Source organism: Drosophila subpulchrella, chromosome 2R, assembly GCF_014743375.2.
Source record: "Drosophila subpulchrella strain 33 F10 #4 breed RU33 chromosome 2R, RU_Dsub_v1.1 Primary Assembly, whole genome shotgun sequence".
Taxonomy (NCBI): domain Eukaryota; kingdom Metazoa; phylum Arthropoda; class Insecta; order Diptera; family Drosophilidae; genus Drosophila; species Drosophila subpulchrella.
This window is the reverse complement of record NC_050611.1, coordinates 13894811-13915599: the sequence shown is the minus strand read 5'-3', so window position 1 is coordinate 13915599 and position 20789 is coordinate 13894811. Positions and strand designations below refer to the sequence as shown.

The window sequence follows — 20789 nt, the reverse complement described above, 5'->3', positions numbered from 1 at the left end:
TTACGTTGGCTTACGTTGCGACACGACACTTACGACGCATCTTGCGTCAAAACGAAATAAACGGAGGAATAGCAATGTTAGTTTTAATTCGTTTAAGCCGTAACAATTAATTAAAAGAGTGCGAGTGCCAGTGCCTTAATTAAAATGTATGTGGCGCTCTGATTGGCTTTAATTTAAATGTTTCGTGTTGTCTGATTTGTCACTCAGTGTTTTTTTGCGGCGTTTTGTGCGTAATTTTTGTGGTTAAACAAACTTAAGAAACTAGTGTGAGTCAAACAGTAATCTTAAGCTGAATTATAAGTGCTAAAGTTAAAAAAAGCGGCGTCTTAAGTGAAAAATGCTAATGAGTTAAAACAGGTTGTCGACTCTCCCGCTGCCGCTCTCTCTTGCGACTCCTCGCCACTCTTTCTCGCTCATTTGTTGCACTGTTGTTGTTGCCAACTGGGTACTTTTAACAGTTACCTTGGTCAATGTACGGCATTAATTACGCTCAAAAACTAAAGTACTCAGATGCCAAGTAAATAGGGGAAGAAAGAGAGGACAGGAGTAAAAATAAACTAATTTGCACACTCGCTTTGGCGTGCTAATTCCACTTACTTTTCTTCATGTTTTATTGTTTTGTGGGCGTTTTGCATGATTCATTCGCGTTTGTTTTGTCGCATTCGTTTTGTGCTTGTCTCCGCATTTGGTGCAGCAGGAACAACAACAACGACCTGTGGCATGCAGTTCGTTTTGCGTTTGTGTGTGTGTGTGTGGCTCAAATGTCAAAGTTGACGTTTCGTTTTGGGCGGGATTTCAAATCAGATTTCAAAGAGAGAACGATAACGGGAGAGCGAAAGAAGTTTTCTTCAAATTCTTTACATTTATCTTTTCCATCAACTTCAAGATACAAATGGCACTTTACAGCCGGACTTCTATGTCACAATCTAAGTGAAAGCTATAAAGAATTGGAGTAAATGAAACTGGTTCCACTTGGAGATTACCTGCGTTTGTCAGTTTGCCAGTAAAATAGTTTTTTCCATCTACAATAATCTTTTACTTCGCCGTGGAATGTCTAAAAGTCTAGATACATTTTAAGAACTTCAAGTATTAATTTTATTCAAGGTTTCGATTGCAATTCTTTTTGTTGAGTGCCTTTTTTGAGCACATTATAATAGCTATCGCTTACCCTTTTTTATGGGATTTTTCCGTATTTGTAAGACCCTTTTTATCTTTTAGATATTCAATTATGTTTTATTTCGCGTTCAGTTCAAAGACCTGTAAAGTTTAATGTTCAGAGATAATAGTATTTCTTATTTATATATTTATTTGTTTTGAGTAATTTACAGTTTAACAAATAATAATATTTATAATCAGAGAATCATATCCCAATAAAAGTTACCCTTCAATACGTTCAACTGTAAGCCGCATAATCTTAAACGCATATCTCTTCTTATTTTTGCAGTATTCCGTTATCGATTCGTGTGTCTCTGTGTGTTACGTGTTATCAAATCATTTTAGCCAGCTAGCAAATGCAGAAAATGCCCTCGCAAATTCTGAACGACGGCAGCAGCGTTAGCTTAAACAGCGCCAATATGAACATGGCCAATACGCCCAACAGCATTACGGTGAAGACCGCCTACAATGGCCAGATCATCATCACCACCGTCAACAAGAATATCTCGTATGAGGAGCTCTGCTACGAAATACGCAACATCTGTCGGTTTCCTCTGGATCAGGTAACTTTACCTTAAGTAAAAAGAGTTCAACATTTAACATAATTCGTATTTTACAGCCATTTACCATTAAATGGGTCGATGAGGAGAACGATCCCTGCACCATATCAACGAAAATGGAACTGGACGAGGCCATACGACTGTACGAAATGAATTACGACTCCCAATTAGTCATTCATGGTGAGTTCGACATAATTTCCTTGTTTATAAAAAGGTTCAGACTTGACATTAAATTCCCGGAGTTGATATCAGTTACTTATTATAAAAAATTGGGTATAATTAATATTTATGTATTTTTCTTTCCACTCATTCGAAATTCTGAAATTATTTGAAATGGCTTTAATCGAAATTAGTTTTTTATAACTTTGTTTCATCGATAATAACACACTCGTAATTAACGAAAACAAGGCTTAACAAATGAAATATTTTATATGTATCTTCCATAATTTTTCTTAAATGGAAGTATATTAGTTTAAAATGTCACAAAAACTTATCTAATAAGGTCAGTTAACTTATCGAAGTGGATTTTTGGTATCACGACCTGAAGCTCAACTAGCATTAGAATTAGTTATCTTTTTAAAGATACATTATCTGAAATTGGAGTGGCACCCAGCTTTTATTAAATGCTATTGAAAATTCTCCGAGTTTTAAATTATTTTCCGCTGCTGCCGCAAAGTAGGCAGTAGCCAATTAATTATCCAATGAGGAACGCATTCCGTCGTATCTTCCAATATTTAACCAAGCCCATAAACATTTAAGCCTGATTAAACAATGTGAGAGCGCAGCGCGTCTTATTAGCTCAATAAACTTGAGTTTTCCTCGAGAGTTTTTCCGACTGCCTTTCTGCCTTCCCAGCATCCAAAGGCAGCGCCATCCACTCGAGTTAATAACATAAAATATTAATTATCCCGTACACACACTCGCATGCTCGAGAGGCCCAAGTCTTATGGCAATTGCCTTAGGCATGTTTCTACTTTTTTTTTTGTTTTCTCTTCCGTACCTCCGACTTATTTGCATATAAATTCTGCTTGGATCTTGGCTCGCCGGCCTCATTTATAATTCATTATAATTAAATTGTTTGCTTCGTGTGGGTTTAAGTTTTCGCCGGCTTTTTTGGAATTTTAATTTTCCTGTTTTGCGGTTTTTGGCGATCTCACTCATACACACTCATCCGAGTTTTGTACTTAATTATGCTTGTCGCAACAACAGAAAGGTTTTTACTTACCACATTCGTTCGGCAAATGACAAACACAAAACCCTTTCGCACAGTAAATTACTAAAAAATGTGGGAGTAAGGTTGAAACATAATGAACAAGACATACACTCTACCTTAAAGTCTTGATAATATCCTCAATATTTAATTTATTTGCATTTTAAAGCTTGTGATATTTTTAAAGAACCGTATTTGATGAAATACATAGTATTCTAATAACCTTAAAATAGAGTCTTACCTAAATTAGATTTTGGGTATATAAAATGGGTATATAAAATAAGTGTTCTTTATCAAGGAACGCTAGAAATGTTATTGAAAATTATCTATTTAAACTATATAGTTACCATGAAGTTGATTTAACCTTATCCTCCTAAAAAGAAATTCCCAAAATCTAAAGCCCACTCGAGTTATCCGCATTATCCCTGGTCATCCCATACCTGTGGTCATTCTGTTTTTTCCAAACCCGGCTCTGAAAAACAAGAAAAAAGGCAACTAACGGGCCAGCAGATATGATAACTGCCTGCCGCACTAAACAAAGTTGGTCGAGGAGAGGTGGTCTGATGGAGAGGGTGTTACAGTTTCCGCTTCCCTTTTTATGCGGCTTTGTTTTTGTGCTGCGGACCAGGCTTCCTGATATTTTGTGGCCATACCCCCTTCATATCTCCATATGAGGAATAATAACAGTGTGTAGGGAAGGCATGTTAGTTGTTGTTACCCCCGGTACGCGTAAGAGGGTATATAGTTCTATTGAAAAATAAGTGGACTTCAGCGCACAACATTTTTATTTACATTTTCGCCTAGTCTCAATTGTAAAGTACATAGATGTGCATGTACATAATTAAAATATAGATGTTCTTGGTCTGAAGAACCATTTTTTTTTGCAATCCCCAGGCACGTTCCAAATTTCATAACGATCGGTCCGATTTAATTGTCACTAGATCGACCTATTTGGGATTCTTTATTACTTATCACTTGATTATATAATATTATTGAAGAAGTGCACACAAAAATCTTATAGATAAAATTAACCAAAATACCAACAGAAGGTAAATTTGTCCAACGAATAAGTTACTCTTCCAGCAACAAAATACCCAAAACTTACCATTTTATGGTAGTTTTACTATTAAATAGTAACCAAAGCAACAACAAAAAACGCGTCACTAATTGTAATAGTTGTTAACGTTTTTTACGGTTACGTTACTATCTGGATTGGTAAGTTTTAACCACACATTTGTTTATGTTTGTGGATTACCGGTGACTATTGTCACCATTGTTGAGTAGATCTGTAATATTCTCACATAGAAGGTTTTTTTTTAAGAATTCCAAGGCGCATCCCAAATTTCAAAAAGATCGGACAATTATTATGGTCATAATATCACTTAGTTGACTTCTTCAATTTATAGTCGCCAGAAAGTATGCAATAATTTTGAACAACTGAGTACTGGATATATTTTATGTCGGGACCCTTGACTTTGCCGTTCTTTCTTCTTTTCATCTTCTTGTTGCTATGTGGCCACGTGTGAAAAAATGCGGCTTAAAATGTATTAAAAGCATTCTGTGTGCGAATGTCCCTGCGTCTGTGGGTGTGTGTGTGTGTGCGTGGGAGAGAGGGGCATTGTCAAGGTATTACGTTACCGTTACACGCACTCCTGCATATGTTAGGATGTCCTGTCTGTGTGTTTGTATGCCGAACATGTTTGTTTGTGGGGTTATTGTTGTTGTGTTGATTAGTAAATGGCTGTTGGTATGTGTGTTTTGCATTTTTACAAGCCCTTGTTTTGACTTCTCTGTTGTTGTATCTCTCGTTTTTTTAATTTTGTAAACTTTTTTTGTTGTTTTGCTACATGTGTGAACTTCTGCAGGATTCTGGTTTACCTTCCGGCTTCATCTCCGGCCAACAAAACCCGTACATCTCCCCCAAAACAAAACAAAACAAAAGCTGGAATCTGTAAGCCACCGTTATAATTTATGCGCCTGCAATATGGCAACGCTGTCCGGCACACACACACACACACATACAAATCTACATACGGATGTACATGAAAAACTTTTGTCCAGGTCCGAAGAACTTTTTTTTGAAGCCCATAAGGTCGATACACAAGATGCCATTACCCGAGAGCGAGATAGCAATGGTGAGGAGAAGAGAAACGAAAGAGAGAGAGTAGATTTCCCCAGTTGCCACAAAAAACAGCTGAGCCAAAAAGAAAGGTATTGCCATCCGTTGAATGCAAGCTGGCAATGCTTAAAGCGCCGGTCTGCGGCTTTTATTTGCACTCACTCTCTCCCTCTCTCTCTCGTCAAAAATAAAGGATATTCCCTAGTGCTAAAAGAGCGTGCGTCACCTGACATTGAAGAAGCTTTCGCCTTGCTCTCCACTACTTTCTCCCTGGCAAATTTCCCTAGCATACTTCTCTGCATCGGCATTTCACTCGCGCGTTGGCCGCTCGCCTGTGTGGAAGTGCCGTGCGGATTTCGATTTTGAAGATACAACTCTCCGGGCTCCACAAACAAATACATAATTATATACATATATATATACAAATATACATGGTTTTGCACAGCCATCGCCATAACGAGTTTTCCTGCGGTGTGAATTAACAAAAGAAAACAGAAAAGAAGTCAAAGTTGGAAGTCGAAAACAAAAGTACAAATCAGTGAACAACATAATTCCATATTATTTTGTTTTCTCTTAACCTTTCCACTGGTTCTTCGGCTAGTCCCGAAAATCTTACGGAAAAAAATCAATTGCCCCTGGGCCATATTTTTTTGACTGTTCTGCCGAAGTTGTCGTACATTTCTGATTAGTTGTCATACAATTTTCCTTGGAGAGAAGGAGGTGAAAAAAAGGGAGGCAAAAAGGCTGGGGACGTGAATGATTAACATAAATTGTGAATGGTTCTTGAATGAAAGTTTTAGGCCTGCTAATGAGGTACAAACTTTTTTAAGTGTGTAAGATCGAAGAATTTTGCGGGTTCCATCGACGACTTGAATTTATGGCCGTATTTCGCTAAATCAATATATTTCGCATGTTGAAAAGTAGGCCTATAATTTGATTTTTAAAGGAATACTTATGAAACTTTGAAATACTTAAAATTTAGGAAGAAGTATACTTGAGTTTTTGAAAATAGACTCTGCCATTTAGCATACATATTGATGTTGTGATAAAAATTAAATTATTATTTCAGTATGAACATTGTACACTTTAAACATCTTAATAATAATACTTTTAATATTTCTAAACCTAATTTGTCAAATGTCTTTCTCATAGAAAAATGTTTTAATCTTATTAAAACTCTATATCAGCGTGTCTAAGGATCTATTCCGTACTAACATTTTTTTTCCAAATAACATTGCCTACTTTAGGGCGGAATACAAATGGAAAGTTTACGAAAGATTTTAATGAATTTCACACATTTTGTACAATGAAATTGTAAAATAAAATCGAAGAATTGATTTCCATTTTTCGTGGTTTTCCCTTTAGTTTTTCCTGCACCACGCTGTTCTTTTTTGCCCAATTTTTTGGCTGCTGTGTGCCAGACACCAGCAAACAAAACCATACACTCATACACACAGGGTCGCCAAAATGAGGCAGTGTGTGTGCGAGTGTGCGGTGGTGTGCGAGAATCCCCACCCTAAACTTGACCCCAGGCATTTGCACTTCATCAAGCGCTGCTTGCACTTCTGCGACCGTCTGGTTTCCCAAAACTTGGCCCAAAACCCACTATATATGTACATATACCATATAAACGAGATGGATCCATTCCGTATGCATATATGTATGGATGTAGGTATAGCATATATGTATATTATGAGTCAGTGGGCTAGGAAGAAGCTGCAGGGCGAAACAATTTCCTTTTATTCTTTGTGGAAAGCGTTTTGCTGGCCAAGCTGTCGCCCTGCCATTTAAACTTGTTCGTTTCTTTTTGGCCCGAAGGCTTTCACTCGTACCAGGTGTAAGGGCCTCCTCCTTTGCCAAAGTTAAATCAGCAAATTTCCACTTTTTTTCCCACTTTTTTTTCGAGCACCCTGGGGCTCTGTTTCACTTTTTTTTAATATTTTTTAGGTTCCTTCTGCAGCCTCTGGGAGATTCGGTTCTCAGTTCGCTTGCTGGCTGGCCCCATTATGATTGTTGGGCAAATTTTAATGATGCCATTGGGCTTAATGAAATTATTGTTAGTTCAGCAAACAAGAAAGCCCATTCTCGTACGGTCGGGGGATCGGTTTTGGAGAGGGGCGGTATTAAATGGCAGGATGGTTGGTAGGCCCCGAATTGAATATGCACATGACGTCCGTTCGGCTGCCTCATTTTGCATGCTTATTCCATATCGCTTTGGCACGGAGAAAAAGTGGGTGAAGAATATCATCCTATAAAATCACAATCGTAGTCTATCATATCATCTGATAATTTCAAACTATTCGCTTTAATTATGGAATATAAGATGGTAATTTTGTAAGGGTTTCACAATATTATATTGTTTTTTGCTTGTACTGATAAATATTAAATCCTATAGGTCAGTTATGATATTCCATTCTTTAATATATATTTTTATTAATATAAATCCAAAGTTGTAAAGTTATTAAATAACAAAAACATTTTTTAAACTATTTTATAAAACTGATCTCAAAACTGAAAAATATTTTAAAAATTGTTTTTGGACGAAATTTTCTCAAAATAATTTGTATTGATTTTGAATCTCTAGATGCTTTATACCACACCAGATTACTTAGGATTGTTTTAAAATGTGAAATATCATCTTTATCTATTGTATTACAAAGTAAAATTTTGAATACCTATTGTTTGAATGTGAAAAGGTTACATTTTTGTTACATTTTACAAAGTTGCATGCTTTCTCTGAGTGGCAAACTTTATGGCATTCCCATCTTGCCGCTTTTCTCTTTGTTATGCTGTGTGAAATTTTATAACTGTCTGAGGAGGAGGTGGGTGGCAGGTGGCAACTGGCCCCGCTTGACGTCACTCGGAAAGCCAAATTGATGTTTAACTATTGATGCTGCTTGTCCGGGCTGGATATCTGGTGGCCTAAAGATGGTTTCTCAGTTCTCCTGGCGAACATCGCCTGCTTATGTTTATCGTTATTGTATCGCATGAAATACGACACCCCACGCTTGTTGGCCAAAGATAAAGGGGGGCGGTTGAATGGTCAATAATTCGGGGCGTGGCGGACTAAGTATCAAAATTTGATGGGGTTCTCTGAAGCAAGACGTTGTTCTTATTCAGGCTTTTCGAATACTTAAATGGGGTAGTAAACAATACAAAATTGCTATTGAAAATATTTAATCAATAACGGATTGGATTTCGTAGGGGGATGCTTTATTGAGATTAAAAATTTATGAAGATACTTTGTTTAGTCAATTTACTTAAGATACTGTGTTAAGGATAACACAAATAAGTCCATTAGAAAGTCAGTCGTTTTTTTATATTATTTTAAAAAGTATCATAACTATAAAAATAAATTTTTATGGTTAATCAACTTAACTAGAGATTAATTTAAAGACATATATTAGATATCTGTGTTTCTATAATATGAAAGTTTGATATTTGTCCGTTTATTTAATCATAATTTCTTTCTAGTATACTAATACTATATACTAATCACTATTTGAAATTATAGAAAGCCTGTACTTAAAGCTAGTTGAATATTTTTCTTATTATTAAACCAGCTTTAATCTAGCTTAGTGCTCTGGGATTTAAGGACTTTCGTTTCGCCAACAATGGGGGCTTGCATGGAGGGGGCCTAGAAGGGTTTGCTTTGGGTGGCTGGCTGGACTGTTGGGTTCTTTGGATGCTGGATGCTCTGTTCCCATCGTGGACAAACAAGCTGGCAACCAATATTCATGCTCCAATTGCAGGGAAAACAAAGCCGGCGGAGTGTTTATATTTAGCAAATGCTGAGGGATACAGGCGGTGAAACAGGGCGAAAAATGGGAAATGGGGTACGGGCTAAATTTAATTCGAAAATGCATCAGATCCTTTTTTGTTTTTCCCCCGCCCAGAAAACCCAATAGAGACTGCATCATCAGCAGATAGGGAAGAAAATAAGGAAAAAGCCGAGAAAATGAGAGCCAAACAAAGGGATCTGCTTGCCTTGTCACGACAAGGCTCTTGTGTCAAGTGGATGCTGTCCAACGAAGGACCAGCCAGCCCCCTTTCGACCCACTTCGACCCTCGTTAATCATGCGAATTATGCATGAAAGTGGAGTACTTAATTTCAATTGTCTAAACAACAAGCGATTGCGATGTGACCTACCAATACACTAGAAGAAAATTTTCTATTTACACTTGACTGCATCGGTGGGTGGGTGTGGGTTGATTGGTTGGCTTGGGCTCGTCCTTAAGTGGAAGACAGTGCAACCTCAAAAGAGTGAACGTCTGTTCTTGTGAATATTAAGTTTACAAAATTAGAAGATTATAAACTTTGAGAACTCGGTTACACAGAATTGTCTTTAGAATGTATAGACCTTGTAAAAACAATGGTCAAATAATACCTATAGTTAAATATTTCATTTACAGGACAATAAAAAATTTAATTACAAGTATTTTTGGACCTACGTTTTAATAAAAATTTTAATTGGAAATGGTAAACATATAGGGATTTAGAAAAAAGGTTCTGAAAACTGAGAATTTGGTTTTATTACTGAATATTTATATTATTTTGTATTTTTTTAAAACATGAAAAACTATATTGCGTGGTTTCGGTTTCATTAAATGTTCTTAAACATTTCTTTATATTTAAAAACATGTTTTTAATATTTAAAATTTTATTATTAGAGTGTCCACTGTACACGGAAAATTGTAGGAATGGCAACAGAAGATTGCATACTTAAAAGGGCGATTGCGAGCGAATTTCCCTGCGCGCGTCGAGTGATTTCCTCTCTAATTTCTCCAGCTTTCTCTGGCGCTTTCTCTGCCTTCTTCTCACCGATTTTCGGTCGCTCTTTGCTGCCTTTCACGCCTTTGTCAATTTGCAGCAACTTGTGCGCTCGTTTGACTTGGGTTAAATTGTTTGTGATTGTCGCAGCCGTGTCTCTGTGTGGGTTACCAATTTCTCCTGGCGAGTGTGTGTGTGTGTCTGTATCCGTGTGTGCGTGTATCCGGACAGAGTTGTCAGCTGTTCGGCCTGCATTTCTCTCGGTTACCCCGCTCGTTTCTCTCTTGCCTTTCCCATTATTACACAATTTATATATATTTTTTTTTAGGTGTGGTTTCTGCGGCGTCTGCAACCGGCCACGCCCATAGAACATAGAACACCACCCACCTGCGCCCACCGCCCTTCTCACGGCCACATCCTTGTGTGTCTGAGTTTTTTCTTTTAATCAATCATTATAAACTGCGAGATCAGCGAAGTGGGCGGAATAGGGGATACTACACGCCTGTCGTTTGGCTTTGAAACTTTGCATTGCATAGTTTGCTGCGCCATGTAACTGTAATTGCAACTGGGACCTTGTTCCGCTTTCCCTCGCGCCTTACTTTCTCCCCTCTCCTTTCTCCATTTTATCCAATTTTTTATGCGCTCCATTTAAGATGAGGGTTTTCTTTTAAGTAGAAATATTGCTGGCAGTTACTCAAGAAACGCTGGCACAAAAGGAAAATTAATCAAGCATTTTGAAAGGAAATTAATTGGGTATGTTTATGAAGGATTCTTGATTAAGCTGGGATTTTTAAATTATAAGTTGAATCAAAAACAGCAATTACTTCTATTAAAATTTATAAACTCATTGCCAACTGTATATCGTTGCCATTTTTAAAATGACCTTGATAAATTCGTAACCAAAACTCGATTTAATCAAGTTCTTTGAAGTGCAACTTTCAAGCTTTTAGCTAACTAGTCCTCCCACTTTGATTTTCGAGTGTTTGATTTAATGCAGTTTTATGTTAATTAATCGCAGAAACAAGTCAAGTGCAAAGAAAACTTAAAAATAAATTTAAAAATCGAATAAAATCAAAACCAGCCGAAGCGAAAGCTCGGAGAGACCTAAAACGAATTACCGCGGCGCGAAGTGAACAATTTTTTGAGTAAACCATCATGGCCTGGGGCTATTGGTCCGCCACGACTGTGGATCGTGGGCGATCGCCGCGCCGCCTGACGCAATGTGCACCACTTCCGGTCAACATAGTGCAGCAGGAGGAGGAGGAGGAGCAGCCCTGCCTGCCGCAGCAACAGCAGCAGCAGCAGCAGCATCCGCAGCAGCAGCAGCAATCCCAGCAGCAACAGCAATCGCAGACCTGTCCCAGCACTCCGTCGGCCAATCAGCAGGGCAGTGGCAATCTCTGCTACAGCCCCACCTGTCGATCCCGCTGCTCCAGTCCCTGTCCAGGATCTCCGTGCGGTTCCATCACGCCGCCACCTCCGCCGCTGCTCACGTCCTCGCAGCAGCACCTGCACTCCAACAAGAATTGCCCGGCAGCCCAACAGCTGATGACTCACCTGGATTATGCGGCCCGCAGACAATCGCTCGACCAGCTGGACAGTCCACAGGTATTCGGATCATTGAGGTTTCCATTTTCACTCAGAGAGCTCAGCTTGAAGGGGGCGGGCAAAGGCCATGGAAAGTTGGCCTGATAACCAAGTTCATCTGAATCACACCCAACTATACTGGTTTTCGGTTACCAGTTGATGGGCAATCTGGTCAATTGGTTTCCCATTAATTACTGTGTGTGAGCTTACAGTCCAATCAAAGTTGCCCTTTTTCACAAAAGCCATTGAACTTGATATTGATATTTCATAGGCTTACATTTCAAGTCAATTTATTTGCGTATTATTTTTGTTGTTTTCGTCTAGGAATTTCATTATAAACTGCATTGAACTTAGAAGCTGACTTTAAATTTGCATCCAACAAATATATTGCAATGATTCAGTCACATTTGTCACTTATGGAGCTATCAATTGGATTCGCATGGCTGATTACTCAGAGGCAATGACGAAATGTATACTCCCATTGAAAGCTTGCTTTATTACATTTCCATATAATAGCTGATAATTGTAAAGTAAATATAGGGGTGTACCCCACAAATCCCTAGGGTTAACCAAATCTTTTATCTTTTAGCTGCCTAAAAGTATGCAGTAAATAAAGGATAGTCTTCTTTGTGAACGAATTTTTTGTTTTACTGAGTTTAAAATATATTATGGCATACTTTTAGACACCTAAATATACATTTAAGAGTTATTTTAAACCCCTATTGATTTTTGTGGCACCCCTTTAACTTTCGAGGACTGTTTTTTTCAACTATCATGCTATTTAAAGATATCTGAGAATAGGGTATTATTCTCTAAGAAATTGGTTCCTAATATGCCCCTTCAAGCTGAGTTCGAACCTAAAATGTGGCTTAAACCCCCATCACTGACCTGGTTATCCATTCTATTCTCATCCCATGCCATTATCGAACATAATCCAGTCCAAGTACTTTGACATTCAGGCCAACCAGCTGTCGGACATCATGTGCCGCGGTGCGGTGGTCAGTTCGATCCAGTCGGCGAACAACACGTTGACCCGCGGCGTGTCCATGCACAGCCGCAGTGGCAGTGCCCACGGGAGCCACCATGGCAGCCACCACAGTCACAGTCATCATGGCAGTGCCCACGGATCGCTGGGCTGTTTGCAGGGCGGCGTGGGAGTGGGCGTGGGCGTGGGCACAGGGAGTACGGGCAGCATTGGCATGATGTCGGCGGGTCACATCGATACGGGCGACTATGATGTACCGCATCCGCATCCGTATACCCATCACTATATGCAGACGACGGCATCGGTGACCCCGCCACACACGTCCCTCAGTCGCCCAGGATCGGCGGGTGCCGTGTGCCAGGGTCACGACTCTGGCTCGGATTCCAGTCAGGGATGCGGCGGATCCATTATGGGCGGCATGCTGGTCATGGGTCACCCAGGACACATGGGCAGTTTGGGTCACCACAGCGCTGGTAGTGGATCGCTGGGCAGGTGTTCGAGCAGATGTCACAATACGAACACCACGACGACGGATGACTCGGGTGGTGGCAGCAGCGGTGGAGGAGTAGTAGGAGGAGTACCTGGCTCCATGGGCAGTGCCTCCATGGCCGTGGGAATGCCGGGCATGCTGATGGACTACCATCACAGTCACCACAGTGGCAGTGCCGGAAGTGGCCTAAATGGATGCGGAGGAGGAAGCATCGCCGGTGGAAGCATCGGTGGAAGGAGCAGTGTCCTGGGCACAATTCACAATGGGCATGGACACCACCATCAGCAGTATCACCACGAGTGCATCCACTACGAGCGGCTGCCCATTCCCGTGCCCATACCCACTGTGCCCATGGGCGTGGCCCCGCCCTCGCAGCAGATGTCGCAGCATCAGCTCCAATCGGAGGAGGAGATCGAGCCGGCCTATGCGACAGGTAATTGGAATCGGGATCTCTTCGGGAGACTTAAGAATTTTGAAGATTACCCTGGAGGGTGGTACTTCTCCTTCGGATTATTAAGTACTATTTATTTCAATTATTTATGTACCTAAGTTATTAAACGTAATTAAGTAAATGACTATTCATTTTAATATATAGTTTTTTGTTAATCTTAAATATTCAGTTGTGATAATAATTTAGGTTTAATTATGATTATAATACTTAACGTTTTATTTTAAATAATATTACACACTTAATTATTTTAAGAACTCACTTAAATTTTATGATTTAATATCATAACAGTTGTGTACATTCAAACTTGGAGTTATTATAATTCGATTAATTTCGTAGTATGTATATTTAAGACCTAACAACTTTTCAAAAAATTTAATTTTTGTGTTTAACGTTCGTAAATATTTTTCTATGCATTTTATTTGTGTTTTTTTTACGAGTACTTTGTTTTGTTAAAAAAAATAAAGAATTCACTTTCTAAGATTTATATAACAAATTTTTTAAGCATGAATCACAAAATTTGTATGTTTACATTCAAGAGAACCAAACCAAAAGGATTTCTTTTATATAATCATGCGGGATTTTTATTAGCGTTATCGTTAATTATGATGGCAAATTATGACGTAGATTAAATAATCTGTGCCAAAAACGTCCTTGTTTAATACATTTAGTCATCTGATTTATGGCTTGCGAACGCCCTGGGCCTTCCGAAACACCCCGTATTAGATGCAATAAATTAGTGCTTATCCAAATTTATTATTTCCAATAAATTATTGATTTTCCACCGCATGCGTTGTACTTAATTTTATGGAACTGCCAGCCCCGATCTTATCGACGAAGCCATTCGTCGCGCTCTCACTTGCTCCCAATCGGGGGAATCGGCGGTGACAATTCAATCGGCCACTTGAGGCACTTGCTTTTATTGTTCTTTTGTCGAGTGTGCCTTTTGCTATTTCTTTTGGATTGGGTTTTGGTTCTGCTTCTCTGTTTCTTGGTTTTCTTCTCTGTTTTCTTACTTTTTCTTATTTTGCCTATGCTTCTTGGGCTAAAAAATTGGCGGCGGTTTCAGTTCGTAATTGAAAGTCGCGCGGTGACGACGCCTCGCGCGTTTTCAAGAGCCTTATTCGCCAGTGTTTTTTTTTAACTGGGCTCCAGTGACCTCTGAACTTAACATCCATCCAATACAACACCCCCCCAATACCGTCAAGCAAGCAACCCAACCATCATCATGATCATCTGGAGTGGCTTCTGCGAGGCGGCTCAAATATACAGCACTCAAACGGCCACTTTTATGACCGGCGGAGCATCGTGTTAGTCAAGAGGGAAACATTTAAATTGCCAATTAATCAGTGTGGATTCCATGTAGATCAACTCTGGGTGCACTTGCCTTTAATAATGCTTATTATGTGCATTTTCAAATTAATTCCATGACTATATTAACATCTAACCTTTAGATCTGCATTCTAAATTATACTTAAACTTCAGTTCTTTAGAAGTTGAATACTTTGTGAATTTTTTAAAAATGTCTATATATTCTATACATTCTATACAACTGTCACTTAAGGAATTTCTGCAACACACTACACAAACCCTCTCAAAAATAATTTAAAAAAAATTTTTATTAACCATCTATTAATCTCAGCTCAAATATCGTTAGTTGTTTGGTATAAAAGCCCATAACGAACAATAACAGTTCCCTTCCGCTGCGACCTTCAGACTGTTTAGCCTTATACCCCCCTAACTTAATGACTAATAATGCATATCGCGCCTTTTGTTTTTAGCTCTTGTTCCCCCTAGTCACTTTATAAATTCTGCTTACCTTATCTGACCAGCCAAAGGCATTTACGAGAACCGGCTCAACAAAAATAGCAAAAACAAGAGCGCAGTCCAAACAAATGTTGTGGGTCCTATCACAATTGATAAGCAAAATGAAGTGGGGGAAAGTACACATAGTGTAGAATGAAACAAAAAAAGAAAACCCAAAAATTCTAGGTCAATGTGAGGCATGAGGCAATATGTGGAATCTATCAGAATATTAACCTTGCAGACGGACAGGCGATTCTATTGAACCCTAGGCTCCCTGGGGCGACACTTTAATTGAATTATGAATGAGCGATGAGCGATGGTTGCTGGAGAATATATATCTGATAGCTGAACAATTGGTCTCAATTGATGGCCGGTGGTCTCCCGGAAAAGCTTAATTAACTTTACTCGGAAAAGAGCGATTCCAAGCCGTCTCCCCCCAGTTTCTCGTATCACGTATCTCGTATCTGGTATCTCTCGGGCCATTTCAGTATCTCCTCTCGCGCTCTTTATTTTCTCTATATGGTGCGTGGCCCCGAGATAAGGAACAGCCAGTGTTTGGCAATCGCATGGGTTCAGTCGAGGAGTGGGTGCTGACATGCTAACAGGCCCTCGGCAAAGTATCAACACGTCCATGTGGCTCGGCAAGAATCCGTTTATAAGTAAAAATCGCAAAGCAAAAAGTCTCATTAAATTGATAAGCGACCAGCGGCAGGGAAACAGATTTACCCGATGGGCAAACTAGCCTGCCGTAAGCATGCCCTGCAATTACCACAATTAGCTGACGTGACCAATATTTGATGTTTACTAACCTTACATATAAGATGTAGCTTCCTTGAGTGGTGTAAACGATCTAACAAACATTTGTTCTTCTTTCTTTTCAGTATTCCCCAATGTTCCTCAAGCGCCGGGACTGTCTTGCGATGGCGAAGATCGTAAGTGTTATGATTTTATTTTGTTAAAAGCTGAAAACTAAGTGCTATCAAATGTATACCTCTACTTCTATTATAAATTTTTACTTTGCAACTTTGCAATAACAATAACATGGCTAAAGATAGCTGTTTGTTATTGATTCATCGCGTTTTTCTGATTCATTATGACCATTCGACATGGTTCCTGTTTTCGATTTCGATCAGATTTAACCAACATTGAGTTGGAGTTTTAATAAAAGTAATGATCCTTAGTTTACTAAAAAATATATAATCCCATGTTTTGGAAAAATACGTAGATCTATGTTGGATTATATATTACAAGATATAAACTTGGTTCTACTAACAAATAAAAATTATTCTAAAAAATTCCCATCTTCATATCAAGAGTTAAAACCACACAAATTAAAAGGAATGTGTTATTCATATTGTTTTTGTTATTTTGAAAATAACTAATTTCAAATGAGTAACAATTTTCTACAAGTTAGTTGAAACTAAACCATTATTGGTTTAGGAAGAGTGATTCCCGACAAAATTATTGATTATGCCTATTCTAAAAATATATTATTTTCCAGGCAGCATCTATCGACGCGGTGCTCGACGCTGGCGCAAGTTGTATCGCGTCAATGGACACATTTTCCAGGCCAAGCGTTTCAACCGGGTGAGTGCTCCCATTTCATATAGCCCAAATAAAGCCTAATAAAATCCCACTTTTCAGCGTGCTTTCTGTGCCTACTGCCAGGATCGAATCTGGGGCCTGGGCCGTCAGGGTTTCAAGTGCATCCAGTGCAAGCTGCTGGTGCACAAGAAGTGCCATAAGCTGGTGCAGAAGCACTGCACCGACCAGCCGGAACCGCTGGTCAAGGAGCGGGCTGAGGAGTCCAGCGATCCGATGCCGGTGCCCCTGCCGCCACTTCCGTACGAGGCGATGGGCGGTGGAGCCGATGCCTGCGAGTCGCACGATCATGCGCACATAGTGGCTCCACCGCCGCCGGAGGATCCACTGGAGCCGGGCACTCAGCGCCAGTATTCGCTCAATGACTTCGAGCTGATACGGGTCATCGGACGCGGCAGCTATGCCAAGGTGCTGATGGTGGAGCTACGACGCACACGGCGCATCTACGCCATGAAGGTGATCAAAAAGGCACTGGTCACCGACGACGAGGACATCGACTGGGTGCAGACGGAGAAGCATGTGTTCGAGACGGCCTCGAACCACCCGTTCCTGGTGGGTCTGCACTCGTGCTTCCAGACGCCCTCGCGGCTCTTCTTTGTCATCGAGTTTGTGCGCGGTGGTGACCTGATGTACCACATGCAGCGGCAGCGACGACTGCCCGAGGAGCACGCCCGCTTCTATGCGGCCGAAATCAGTCTGGCCTTGAACTTCCTCCACGAGAAGGGCATCATCTATCGCGATCTGAAGCTGGACAACGTTCTGCTCGATCACGAGGGCCACATTAAGCTGACGGATTATGGAATGTGCAAGGAGGGCATTCGATCTGGAGACACCACCTCCACATTCTGCGGAACACCCAACTACATTGCCCCGGAGATCCTGAGGGGCGAGGACTATGGCTTCTCGGTGGACTGGTGGGCACTGGGTGTCTTGCTCTACGAGATGTTGGCCGGACGCAGTCCGTTTGATCTGGCAGGAGCCTCTGAGAATCCCGATCAGGTTGGTGACATTATTTCTTTCCTCTTAAGAATGTAAAGCTAATGATGTTTATTATTTCCTTAGAACACTGAGGACTACCTGTTCCAAGTGATCTTGGAGAAGACCATTCGTATTCCCCGCTCGCTGAGCGTTCGGGCGGCCTCTGTGTTGAAAGGTTTCCTCAACAAGAATCCCGCTGACCGTTTGGGCTGCCATCGGGAGTCCGCATTCATGGATATCGTCAGCCATCCCTTCTTTAAGAATATGGATTGGGAATTGGTGAGTCCAAGGATGATTGTCCTTGTATTAGCTCTATGTGTCCTGGTGCACTTGTTCGTGATGATGATAATATGTTAGGGTAGTGAAACCATTGCAAAAAATGTTTAAATAAGATTAGACTAATCTCAAAGTATATTGAGAGCAATGGTTTCCACATAGGTCAGGTCTAAAGTTACTTGTTCAATCTATCTTTATTGTTTGTTTTACTGTTGGTATCAAGTTGGCTGATAGCAACTCAACAGAGGCAATCATTGTTGAGCATTTTCTTTATTACCTTGGATATTAATGATATCTATTATTACGTATACGATTGCGCGTTAAAGATAGCACAGAAGGAGGTGCAACCGCCTTATATACCAAATCTAGACATTGCCGATCCCTATGTGACGAGCAACTTTGATGTGCAATTTACCCAAGAACCGGCTGTACTAACGCCCGATGATCCGTAAGTCATAAAAGAGTTTCCCCCAATTCAGAAAGATGGCAAGTTGTGTTAGTTATTTATAAATACCCCGTTGCATGAGTTAAACCCCTAAGAGTTCATAGTTTTGCGTCCAGACTAACGTCAGGTAAATGCTCCTATCGATCAGCCGCATTTCGACCATATATACCCACGCATTGAACCTCTCTATCTGTCTTTAAAAAAGTTGAATCCATCTAAAAATGAATTTTTATCATCGTCATAATCATGCTCAAGCCGCACCGACATGAATGAGAAACCGATTTTTATGTTTGCCCATTGGCGTGGAGTTTTTCCTAATCGATTATGATTTCTACTATCCTCATGCACACCCAAAATCACGCAGCTCGAACGCAAGCAGGTCACGCCACCATTCAAGCCACGCTTAGACTCAGATCGCGACCTGGCCAATTTCCCGCCCGAGTTCACCGGCGAGGCCGTGCAGCTGACCCCGGATGATGAGTAAGTTGACCCCCCAAGATATTTTATCTCTTCCTAAGATTTATTTATCTCTTGTATACATTACAATTTCTAATAAACCTTGGTTTTCTTTGAATCTCAGTCATGTCATTGATAACATCGATCAATCGGAGTTCGAGGGCTTTGAGTATGTGAACCCCTTGCTGATGTCCCTGGAGGATTGCGTCTGACACCACGAAATGTGCGACTTACATCCGTATAACATGCGGGTAAGTAGTTGAGATGAATACAAAATGGGAATTTATAGTAACGTATTATATTTTCTAGCTCTACGGCGAGGATTCCAGTGATTACGATTCCGTGGCTGATGACCTAAGTCTCCTGCATTTGAACAGCGCAGCGGGAGCTGGTGGATCGGTCAGTAGCAATAACAATCTCAGCCAGCAGCAACATTATCGCCAGCCACAGCAGCAATATCATCCCCATTCAGCATACTCACAGCAGCAACAGCAACAGCAGCAGCAGCAGCAACATCAGCAGCTGCAGCAACTTCAGCAACATCAGCAGCAGCAGCAGCAACAACTTCATCATAATGGTAACAATAACATTCATAATAATCAAATGCAAGCAAATAATAATAAAAGTCTACTGCAGCACATGTTTTGCCTTCCATTGAACTAATTAAAATAACGAATTAGATAAAACAACAAGCAACACAATGAGCCACACAGCAACAACCAGTAGCAGAGCAACAAAGATTAAATTAATATGATTCTAAAATGCAAAAATTTCATAAATATACCACTTATATAATCCTCTCTCAACAACAGACAAAACTTTCATAAGCAAAGTATATTTATTATATAAAGAAAAGAAAAAAACAAGAACCGAAACAAAAAAACAGTCACAAGTTGCAAGTATTACACTAAAAAGACATAAAGCAAAACGATTACTTTACTATTTAAGCACCTAGGCAGCCAGGCAAACTTTATGCAAGCAAAGGAAAAACCATTTCATAACTCAATGCAAGACTTTTCACCAAGAAACTTAGGGACAGTTTTCCCGCAAGAATGCAACAAGAACTTTTTAAGCTAAACCAATACGTGCATCAAATATGAATATATAATTTTTAAAAGGTTTAACACTAACAAAGGACATTTCAAATTTAATTTTACTAGCCAGGGAGTGCGAGGACAAGAAGGAGGAGGAGTATATATTTCAATGGAATCAATCTATAATATCTAAGCATATATAAACTCTAATGTAAAATGTGTGTGTGTTAGTATTAGAGAGCAGAGCATGGTTTTTAAAAGCGACAGCAAAAGATCGACATAATATACGTGTACTGTGAACAGCAATAGTTAATGAAAACAAAATACCACAAATTGTAATTTCGTAATTCTAATTTTTACACAGAGAACAGTTAACCGAATTCGGGTAGAAATTCTCTTAAAATGCGAACAAAAACATATTTATTTATTGTATTCATTTTGTATTATTTATTTATAAACGAAAAACAAGCAAACACAATCCGTCTACTGGCAATATATCTTTGTTAAGTATTAAATAAACTTTTGTTTTTTAATGCATTCCACTGTACTTACGGCAACAAAAAAATTTATTTTTGTTGGTTTATGAAGGCAAAATATTAGATGCCATCGCAAAAATAAATATTTACAAATCTTTAGTGACGAGAACTTTTGTCGAAAGCGAAATCAAAATTCTCTTTCTTTGATTTTCTTTCTTCGCGTATTCCGCGTACATTTTTAGCCTAATATTTAAAAATAAATATACAAATTAAACTTAAATACCAAATTGTATATTATGGTTTTGTAACCCCGCATAAAAATATTGAGAAATTGATTAAAATTAGTATAAATATATCAAAAATATCATTGTGTTGCGAAGGTAAATAAATT

General features: G+C 39.6%; 1 protein-coding gene across 10 annotated transcripts; it reads left to right on the top strand.

Moving 5' to 3' along the window:
• Positions 1 to 1487: 1487 nt before the first annotated feature.
• Positions 1488 to 19339, top strand: LOC119551663 (atypical protein kinase C). 10 transcript variants are annotated; one of them, XM_037861109.1, is made up of 10 exons: positions 5369 to 5572; positions 10834 to 11423; positions 12362 to 13310; positions 16013 to 16063; positions 16633 to 16718; positions 16776 to 17732; positions 17796 to 17990; positions 18797 to 18912; positions 19013 to 19139; positions 19198 to 19339. In XM_037861109.1, the coding sequence occupies exons 2-9, from the start codon at positions 10971 to 10973 to the stop codon at positions 19098 to 19100; spliced, it is 2895 nt and encodes a 964-aa protein (XP_037717037.1). In that variant the 5' UTR covers positions 5369 to 5572; positions 10834 to 10970; the 3' UTR covers positions 19101 to 19139; positions 19198 to 19339. The 10 variants fall into 10 exon arrangements, with proteins under 10 accessions (XP_037717039.1, XP_037717038.1, XP_037717037.1 ...); XM_037861108.1 differs by lacking the exon at positions 18797 to 18912 and adding an exon at positions 18314 to 18435; XM_037861107.1 differs by having other exon boundaries at positions 12341 to 13310.
• Positions 19340 to 20789: the final 1450 nt, after the last annotated feature.